Source organism: Macaca thibetana, chromosome 16 (genome assembly GCF_024542745.1).
Source record: "Macaca thibetana thibetana isolate TM-01 chromosome 16, ASM2454274v1, whole genome shotgun sequence".
NCBI lineage: Eukaryota > Metazoa > Chordata > Mammalia > Primates > Cercopithecidae > Macaca > Macaca thibetana.
In genome coordinates this window covers 30,729,503-30,740,041 of record NC_065593.1, presented here as the reverse complement: position 1 = coordinate 30,740,041, position 10,539 = coordinate 30,729,503, and the positions used below count along the sequence as shown (strand labels likewise).

Below are 10,539 nucleotides of genomic sequence, written 5' to 3'. Positions count from 1 at the left end.
TTCTTCGGAGGATTGCCAGATACAATTTAGGATACCCTGTTAAATTTGAGTTTCAGGTAAAGAACAAATCATTTTTTGTACAAGTAGGTCCCAGATATTGCATGGGATATGCTTACACTAAATAAGTATCCATTCTGTATTTTTATTTGCTAACTCCGGCCACCCAGCCCCAAGCCTCATGTCAGCTAGTCATGGAAAACATCCTCCCCAAAAGCAGAGTGGGGAACAAAGATAACATGACCAAGGCGTTCAGCCAACTTCCAGATAAGGAGTCCTTGCTAGACTGTGGGCGATGTTTCCCAGACTTTCACTGATGTAAGTACTTACCCCAAAACCCAGCACTTGGTAAGTCCTCAACAGATGTTAGCCATCATTCTTGAGGAAAGCTTTGTTTATGAAAATGAGCTTGTGTACATAAATATGCATTGCAGTGTCATCTTGATATTCATTTCAGTAGAAAATTTTTCTATTGCATTTCAGTTACAATGTGGTTTATAAAATAATGGTGTCTGTTTCAACTTTTCAGGAAAATATCTCCACGGAAACGTCTGGTATGACCGTAGAAGTGTTCGGTCCCTATCTTGTAGTTTCTGCCCCTTTTCATATTTTCCCTACTCCTCCCCCAGAATTCCTGTCAATCTGTGATTCCAATTAGTGAAACCAAATCAATAGAGTTGTCACAATGAGAATTCTGGTTTACCTTTTATATAAGTACTGCCAATATATTAAAAGGTAATGCTGAGCAAAACCATTCAATAAGCATTTGTCATTTGAAACATATGTCTGCTGAGAAAGCTAATCACACTGATTAATCCACACATTGAATGTGCAAAGAGTTGAAGGGAAAGGGTGATAAGGACAATGTCATGAGATGTCAGAGAAAATACTCATTTCATAATGCAGTTCAACAATAGAAATCAATTTCAAAATGAAATATGATGCATAAACTAAGATTAACGTTAGTTAATGTGGCTGGACATAGCAGACGGGACTCTTAGAAGAGGTGGCCTCCAGGGTGGCAGGGTCACTGCCCTGGCTCAGGCTCCTGCTCCCTCCTGGGCCCACCAAGGTCACTGGGTCCTCGCAACTTCCAGGCCCCTCAGGCAATCAGCTTCAGGTCACTGATGTATTTCTGGACCCACTTTTTGTTGGGGTCAGCACAGATCTGCCGTCTTCTCTTGGTGAGGAGGCTGTGGAGAAGGGAGGAAGAGTTAAGAACTGACGAATTCATCAGGGGAATCCTATGGCCTCTGCATCCTTCTGTGTCCCAGGCATCTCAGGGCCTGTCCTCACGCCAGTAAAATTTCCCCTTAACTTCGGGGTTCACAGGCCTTCCCCAAGTGTCTCAGATGGGGTTCCTCAGGAAGCCAACTTCCTGTTGTCATGTCTGCTCTCTTCCCTCTGCCCAGGGGCAGGCTCTTCAGGACTCTGCAGGCCCCAGGCCAGGTCAGAAAACACTGCAGGGGCCTCCCCTGGAGTCCTTCTCCTTGATGGGCCTTAGAGAGCTGAGTACTCTGAGGGGACCTCACCCCAGACCTCCCAGCCTCCCTCCCGAGGGGTGGGCAGGAGCACTGGCACTTACATGACACCTGGTTTGGTGCACTGGGGGCTGGTTTCAGAATAGTCAACTATAAACTTTTGTGGAATCTGTCGGGAGGTATAGACGAGGCAGCAGAACTCTTTCTTGGTACCCACTACAGGAGATAGGACAGAAAGATCCCAAGTCATTGTTCACAAGGCAAGCCAGCTGCTTCTGGTCCCTTTCCTTGAGAGTCAGGAAGAACTGGGAGACATCACCGCTTGGGGTGGGGATGTGGGGACAAAGAGATCCAGAAGGAAGCTGGCATTTCTTCTTTCCCCTGAGATTTTAATTTCTGCATCTTTCTCTTGGTATTGCTCATTCTCTGTCTTGGTTCTGGGTCTCTATGTCTCTTTACTGGAAATTTAGTTTTCTGAACAAACTATTTTCCATCCCATCTCTCCTCGGGGAGTTCCATCTGAGTTCACAAGGAGAGCCAAGGCCCCACCACTGAGAACCAGTTGGACCTGATCTTGTCAAAATCCCCATGGGCCTCCATTTTCTCATCCATAGAATGGGACTCACTCACTCTCCTTCTGTCTCCCAGAGCAGGAGAATAGAGTTGCTGAAACCTCTTAGGAAGAAAAATCCTCCTCGGGAAATGGTCCCTGAAATCCCTCTGAAGTTCTCTACTTGGAGGTCTCAGGGATAGACTTGGGCAGTGGGGTCCAAGCCATGGCCAGACAGTGGGGGCACAAGAGCAAAAGACAAATTCACATGGGGCAGAGTGGGTCTGAGGGCAGAAGGCGTCAGTGAAGAAAAGGACAGCAAGGGAAGCTGCGGGGGTCCCCAGGATGCTGGGCAGAGTGTGAGTTCACATGGTGGCCGGGAACAGCTGAACTCAGGACTTGTAGCTGCTGCCTCCTTCTGGGGTCTCAGCCATCTCTTCTCTGTACAGGCAGCCTTGGGGTATTAGAAGATATAAACTTGGGGAGACTGAGGAGGAATTTTGTTTCCTTTTTTCATTTTTTAAACTTTTAAGTTTGGGGTACAAGTGCAGGCTTGTTACATAGGTAAACTCATGTCATGGGAGTTTGTTATACAGACTATTTCGTCACCCAGATATTAAGCCTAGTACCCATTAGTTTTTTTCCTTATCCTCTTTGAAGGGGAAAATTTTTCATCATGATATTGGTGTCATGCTGTGCATTGCACAAACCAGGAGGGCCTCACCACAAAGGTTCAGGTTATTTGCAAAAATGGTTCAGTCGCTCCCTTGGTGAGGAAATGGTTTCCACAGTGAGAGGAGGTGAGATGCTGGCGTCACCCTGAGACTGGGTTAGCTGGTGCCTTCTCCCAAGGGCAGATCTGTAGATAAAGTCTTTTTCCCATGGTGCAGAACCTTCTGATAGTCTCCCCAGCTGTTCCGACAGCATAGATGTGCCATGGACGATAATGCCAGAAAATCGTGAGAAGCACAACCCCAGAGAAAAGCATGCCCTGGATGGAGACAGCAGAACTGGGGAAATGCTACAGGAGGGGCGAGGTTGAGGTTGGCCTATCAGATATTGGCTCACTGAACCTCTATAATATGCCAGTTCCTGGGTTAGCTGGGTTAACTGGCGGCTAATAGGAATGATGAGCCTTAAAGAGTTGTTACTCTTTGATCAGCAAGGTGCTCTGCCAGGGATCTGTCCTATGGACATAAACATAAAGATGAACAAAGTGTTTGTCACAGCTTACTTGTAACAATTAAAAGATGATGTACAATTAAATAAAGTATGGCATATTCACCTCTTGTAATAATAATTAGTCCTTAAAACTGAAAAAGTAAATAAATCAGAGCCAGGCATGGTGGCTCATGCCTGTAATCCCAGCACTTGGAGAAGCCAAGGTGGGAGGACTGCTGGAACCCAAGAGTGTGAGACCAACCTGGGCAACATAGTGAGAACCTGTCTCTATAATTTTTTTTAAGTAGCTGGGCATGCCTGTAGTTTCAGCTACTTTGGAGGCTGAAGCAGGAGGGTTGCTTCAGTCCGGGAAGTCAAGCCTACAGTGAGCTCTGATCATGCCACTGCACTCCAGCCTGGGCAATAGAGTGAGACCTTGTCTCAAGTAAATAAATAGATAAAGAAATAAATTTAAACAGGTAGTCCTCCCCAAGTTTGTTCAACAGCTCAATTGTGTCATCAAGAACTCAGGCTTCTTAAAACATCTCCCCTTCCCCCATCATTTCGTTGGCTTTTCTTATTTGAGCTTGTCACCTCGTGGTCACAAAATGGCTGCTGCTTTCTCAGTCATCACATCCTCACAATGTCTCATCCACAAGCATACGAGGGGGTCTCATAGGAGTACAGGAAGAGCAATGTTACTAGTGTTTTTATTTCAAATAGCTTTTTATATGATTTGTCATGTGAACTATAGATTACACTGAAAAGTAGTAAAGCTAATTTTGAAAACATATAAAATACAGAAAAGAATAAAAATTCATTTAGGATCTCAAAGGTGGGTAGGCAGCAGGCAAATGGAGGCAAGAATTTTTTTCTACATTCCCTATTGTGGCATATATGCATTCTGATGCAAAATCTGAAAAAATAAATTTCATTGAAGGTAGGAAAAATTCTAGTACCTAAACCCAGCCACTTAAAACACACACACACACACACACACACACACACACACACAGTTTGGTGTATTTCTTTCCAGTGCAGTTTTTTCCTAGGCTTATGATAGTACTGTTTGCTCATTTGCTTTTTTCCTTCTTTTTACTGTGTCTGGTGGGGGAAGACATTACTGTTGTCATGATACAGGTTTTAATTTTGTATTTTTTTATTTATACAGCCATGCATCACTTAATGACAAGAATACATCTGAGGAACTTGTCATTAGTCCGTGTTGTTATTGTGGGAATATCAGAGACTTACACAAACCTAGATGGTGTAGTCTGCCATACACCTGTGCTGCATGGTACAGCCTGTTGCTCCTAGTCTACAGTTGCACAGCATGCCACTGTACTGAATACTGTAGGCAACTGTAATGCAATGTTAAGTATTCGCATATCTAAACATATCTAAACATAGAAAAGGTATAGTACAAAGACAGAATTATAATCTTATGGGACCACCGCTGTATAATATATGCAGTTTGTCGTGGACCAAAGCATTGCTATGCCATACATGACTGTACTTAACATTAAAAGACTTTTCCACATCATTCCAGTATTTTTAAGAGCTGCCTAATTTACTCAAGCCTAGTACATTAATATTATCATGTACTACTGTAACATATGTGGGTTGTTTTCAATTTTTCTTTTTTTTTTTTCAGATGGAGTCTCACTCTGTTGCCCAGGATGGAGTACAGTGGTGTGATCCCAGCTCAGTGCAACCTCCACCTCCCAGGTTCAAGCGATTCTCCTACCTCAGCCTCCTGAGTAGCTGGAACTACAGGCATGTACCACCACATCCAGCTAACTTTTGTATTTTTAGTAAAGATGGGGTTTCACCATGTTGGCCAGGCTGGTCTCGAACTCCTGACCTCAGGTGATCAGCTTGCCTTGGCCTCCCAAAGTGCTAGGATTACAGCTGTGAGCCACTGCAACTGGCCAATTTTTCACTGTTATAAATCATGCCAAACATCTGTATGCAAAAAACTTTCTCCATAAGTGAGGTTATTTCTATAGGATATTTTCCTAGCTGTAGGTTTCCTGGGTGAAAAAATAAGGGTATCTAAGGCTCCTGATCTATATAGACACCCCATATGTAATGCATATTCATGTCTATTACCCAGTGTCAAACCCAATGATGGCATATTGTAGGGACCTACGAATGTTCGATAAATCAAACAGTGGTTAAAAGCCTGGCCCCGTCATTCTTGTTATTCCCGTAGTCCAGACTTTCCCTATTCCATTTTGTCCATTTGGGTCTGGATCAAACACAACTCGAACTACTTAAGATTCTGGGGTGTCATCTTACATGTCACTTCTGTGCAATGGAAACACAACACTAGAAATATCTGTTCCATAGGAGGAAATGACCATGGTGCCATTCACAAATAGATCTGTTCTTGATAGAAGGTACCTGCTAAGCTTGGCCTCTTAGTGACACCAATTCTTGACTTCCTCCTCATGAGTTAACCATTTCTTAGAAGCACTCCGATTAACATGACATAATGGTCCTTTTCACCCAGGGTGTGGTTTAAGTGTGACTTGTGCTGCCCGGAACTCTGTGGCATCACCATTTATGTCACACCATGTGGTCAGAGGAGCTGCAGCACAGCATTAGAGATCTGCTTTGTGGAGGAAGTGTTAATCTGAAGATCTCTCCATTATATGTATGACTTCAACACTAACATCTCACCTTCTCTCACTGTTAAAAACATTTCTGCACACTCAGCCCCAACAAGTGAGCAGCTAAGTTGCTCTTGTAAGTCCTAAACCCCTGGGGGACCCAAAGTACCCCAACATGTACAACTCAGAGCATAACACCATGCACTTAACATCTTCCCCTCTGGTCATCCCAGGCTCCAGCTCCTCATGGTTTAGAGTTGCCTGTAAAGGGTTGGAGGCATGGCTTGGACCCCAGAAGGATGTAGGCGGCAGCAAGTGCCCAGTCCTGTCTTGGCATTGCCTACACTCCTCTGCCTGCCCAACACTGAACAGGTCTTCTTTGGTGCCCTCCATCTCCTCTCCATGGCCATCAGCTCACAAGTCTCATCTGTCCCATGAGACTCTCTTGACCCTTGTCCTTTCTTCATTTTAGAGTTGTTTGCCTATGCTCTGGGCAGACTTTTAAGCCATAATCACTTAATTCTTGTGGATTAAGATCCTCTAAGTAAAATCAAAGAACTTCACAAAAGGTTTCAAAATGTTCTGGGCTATCTTCCGAGGACTTAGATATCTAACTTAGATCTGAAAGGCAGGAGAGGGCTAGAACCCATTTTTAGTTGGGAGAACTGAGGCCTAACTCAGTCATTCACAAAATGCAAACTCTGGGTCTAGTTGGTTCCTAGGGTGCGGAAGTGGCAGAGTTCCCTCAGTTCTACCGAGAAGCTCTACTCCTAGAGCGATTTACAGAAGAGGGTCTCTTGCTGGGAAAAGTCTCTGTAGACTGAAAGAAGTTCCTACCCAAAAGAGATGGAACAAAGGCCAGCGTTTCAAGAGCTATACTCCCTGAGGAGGGAGCGAGGGAGTGAGAGTAAGACAGAGGCAGAGATTTAAAAGAAACATTCAAAGTCAAGGATAAATGACTTCCTTAGTTCCTTTTGTGCCCTACTCCACAGCCCTGAGCAGCGAGGTCTTCATCAACTTCTTGCTGGTCCCTTTTCAAGGGTGGAGAAGTTTACTTGGTTTTTCTCAGGCTCTGGATGCCGATTCCCTCACAGTTAAGGCACCCCATTGTCTCCTGCCCCTGTTATGTTTCTCCAGATCCACTGCAAATTTGCTGACTCCAGCAGCCAGTGCTCTTGCCCTGGCGTAATGCGAGCACCAGTCCTTCTGTTTGCAGATAGGCCATATGGAGGAGACAACCCACGGGACAAGGGACAAGGAGCACGTAAGCACAAGTAGGAGGTGGGAGCTAATATGGACTTTAATATCCAGTGTGAAGGTAAAATGAAGCTAAAAGGAAGACATTTCCAAGCAAGCTAAAAATGGAGACTTCACTATCAGAAGACCCACAGTTACGAAAATACTAAGAGGATTCCTTTAGGCAGAAGAAAAGTGATTGCAGATGGAGCTCAGAGATGCAGAAGAATTTAAGAGAACAGGAAGAGCAAATATGTGATGAAAATTAAATGAATATTGACAGTATAAAGTAATTAAAATATAGGATTTTAATTTTAAGACCACTCACCACTGGTTTTATACTAGGCAACCAAAACTTTGCAGTGCATCTACTGGGAGGTGTAGGAGAAGCAGCAGACGCATGGGGTATGAATCTAATCTGAGGGAACAAGGGCAATGGGAGTTGCTCAGGAGAAGAAGCCCAGGCGGGTCACAAAGGAGCAAAGGGAGACAGCACAGCTCAGAGTTGAGGCCTGCAGGAAAAGAAAGCTGGAAATACTCTGGCTTCTTGTTTGTTTCTCCTTAATTTCCCAAGTCTTATCTCCATTTTAGTCTTTATTTTACCCTACAGGGAATCAAGCTCTCTGAATAATCTATTCCTTTCTCCTAACTCTCCTTGGGAATTTTTTTTTCTAATCGATTAAATCATAGATAGCTGAGAAGAGTATAGACATCTTTTATGTTACCCAAGGGGTTGAACTCTAGGAGACTGCTGAGGTCATTGTAAAACTTACCAGCACCAGAGAACTAAATAGACCTAGATTCTACCTCATGCTAGTAACCCAGTGAATTAGACTTCAACCATCTCATTTATCTCAGTAGGATAAAACTTCTCTGACTCCCATCCTGCCACCCAGATCGATAGACTGCTTTTCAACCTTCTTGAAGAAAACCATGATGTCATTTTGAAACCCCATTGGAGGATCCCTAATTTCACACGGGGGTTTTCAGGCCACAGCACCTGGAAGATGTGGCCTGACTTCTGCCCAGGGAGCCATCAAAGCACATGGATGACAGACTCACCTTGTGCACAGGAGCAGAGGGCCACGGTGCAGAGGAAAAGAAGGGCAGCTGCAAGGCCCTTCATGATGCTGGGCAGGCAAAGAAGTGGTCAGAGCGAGCTGGGGCTTGGAAATTCACAACTCCTGGCCTCCTTCTGGGGTATGAGCTGTCATCTCTCCTTTTTATAGGCAGTCCTGGACCATGGGAACATTGGAGGTGCTGATGCAAGACATTTTAACTATGGTGGTGTCATGTGAGTTCTCAGCCCAGGGTTGCCTATGGTTACTTGAAAGGTTTAGGGTACACAAACGAGTGGTTCACTTGTTGGTTGAGGTGCTTATGGGGAAGTTGTATCTCCATATGGGTGACTAGGAGTTGGAAGCACCCAGGGATTATGCTTAGGATTATGCATAATCATGTGATTATGTTTTCACATGACAGATATTTCTCAGAAATGAGTGGTCACAGCCTCCTTTGGTAGAGCAGAATGCTTTAATGGATTTTCACAATTGTTCTTCCTTTTAATAGAGTCACATGCTTCAATCTTTTATATACAGTTAGGCCTTTTGTGATCTAATGAGAAATCTTCCCCATCCTAAGGCAATAAAGATATCCTCCTTTGTTAACTTGTAGAAGCTTTATTGTTTTAGCATTAATATTTAAATTACAATCCATCTGGAGTTGATTTTTATGTTTGGTGTGAAGAAGGGTTCAAGATTTATTTTTTGCCACATGAATACCCAATGGACCTTGGCAACTCATTGGTAAATCCATTGTATAAGTCAGGATTCCCCAGAGACACAGAACCAATGGTGTGTGTATACAAAATAAGAAATTAGAGAATTGGCTCATTTAATTATGAAGGCTGACAAGTTCCAAGATCTGCAGGGTGAGCTGGCAAGCTGGAGACCCAGGAGAGCTGCTAGTGTAGTCCCAGTTTGAGTTCAAAGGCTGACAATGGGCAGGCTTAAGGCCCAGGAAGAGATGATGTTTCAGTTTAAGTTCAAAGGCAGGAGAAAAACCCATGTCCCAGTGTGAAAGCAATCAGGCAAGAGGAATTCCCTCTTACAGGCAGGAGGGTCAGCCTTTTTGTTCTATTCAGACCTTCAACTAATTGAATGAAGCCCACCACATTAGAGAAGGCAATCTGCTTTACTCAGTTTATTGATTTCAATGTAAATCTCATCCAAAAATGCCCTCACAGAAACATCCAGGGTAATGATTGATCAAATGTCTGGGTACCTCATGGCCCAGTCAAGTTGACATGTAAAATTAAACATCACAATTATCATTTTCCTTTTGTTTTGCAGTGCCATGTTGGATCCATACACGTGTGGTCTGCTTTTGGAATTTCTGTTCTGTTCCAATGGTTTATTTTCTTATCCTTGTGCTAATATATTATGTTAATTTGTTTTTCACTTTAAAGGAGATATCCCTGTATGCCCCTGACAACTGAACCCATAAAACCTTTGCTGAAATGACAAGTCCATAAATATTTATAAGATTTATCTCCCACCTCATGGAATACGTATGTTTTTTTTTTTCTTTTTCTTTTTCTTTTTCTTTTTCTTTCTTCTTCTTTTTTTTTTTTTTTTTTTTTTTTTTTTTTTTTTTTTTTTTTTGAGATGGAGCTTTGCTCTTGTTGCCCAGGCTGGAGTGCAATGGCACAATCTTGGCTTGCTGCAACCTCCACCTCCCGGGTTAAAGTGGTTCTCCTGCCTCAGTCTCCCCAGTAGCCAGGATTACAGGCATGCACCGCCATGCCCAGCTAATTTTTTATTTTTAGTAGAGATGGGGTTTCTACATGTTGGCCAGGCTGGTCTTGAACTCCCAACCTCAGGTGATCCACCCGCCTTGGCCTCCCAAAGTGCTGGGATTACAGGCAGGAGCCACTGCACCCAGCCAGAATACATATGTCTTACATGGTGTCCAACATATGGCCACTTCTTGTCCATCATGCCCTATCAGCAGGATGTCACCCATGTAACAGATCACTGTGTTGTTTTGAGAGATACATGAAAATTCAGATCTCTTCAGACTATAGTATGCAGAAGATGAGAGTTAACAGTCCAAGGGAAAACTGTAAATGAATATTTTCCATTCACGTGAATGGGAACTTTTTCTTATTCTCTTTCCTACTTGTTATGGGACAGAATGCATTTGCCAAATCAATCAAAGTACATAACAAATCAATCAATCAAATCAAAGTACATAACATGTACTTAATACCTGGCATGAGTCAGCACCTGGTTATAGAAGCTGCAATCAGGCTACTACCTGGTTGAGCTCACAGTGTTCCACAGTCATTCTGTAGGATCCATCCAGTTTCTGCAGAAGCTAGACTTGCAAATTAGATAGATATGATAATAACCATTTTCCTTGCATTTTTTATATCCTTAATGGTGGCATTAGTTTCCACCATCCCCTCCACTAGGTTGCAATATTATTTCCAATCTAC

The 10,539-nt window shown here is 43.4% G+C and overlaps 1 protein-coding gene across 1 annotated transcript; it reads right to left on the bottom strand.

The window, feature by feature from the left end:
* Window positions 1-691: 691 nt before the first annotated feature.
* Window positions 692-8,251, bottom strand: CCL18 (C-C motif chemokine ligand 18). The gene is made up of 3 exons (XM_050764524.1): window positions 8,103-8,251; window positions 1,583-1,694; window positions 692-1,190 (listed from the first exon to the last, which is right to left on the bottom strand). The coding sequence occupies exons 1-3, from the start codon at window positions 8,164-8,166 to the stop codon at window positions 1,100-1,102; spliced, it is 267 nt and encodes an 88-aa protein (XP_050620481.1). The 5' UTR covers window positions 8,167-8,251; the 3' UTR covers window positions 692-1,099.
* Window positions 8,252-10,539: the final 2,288 nt, after the last annotated feature.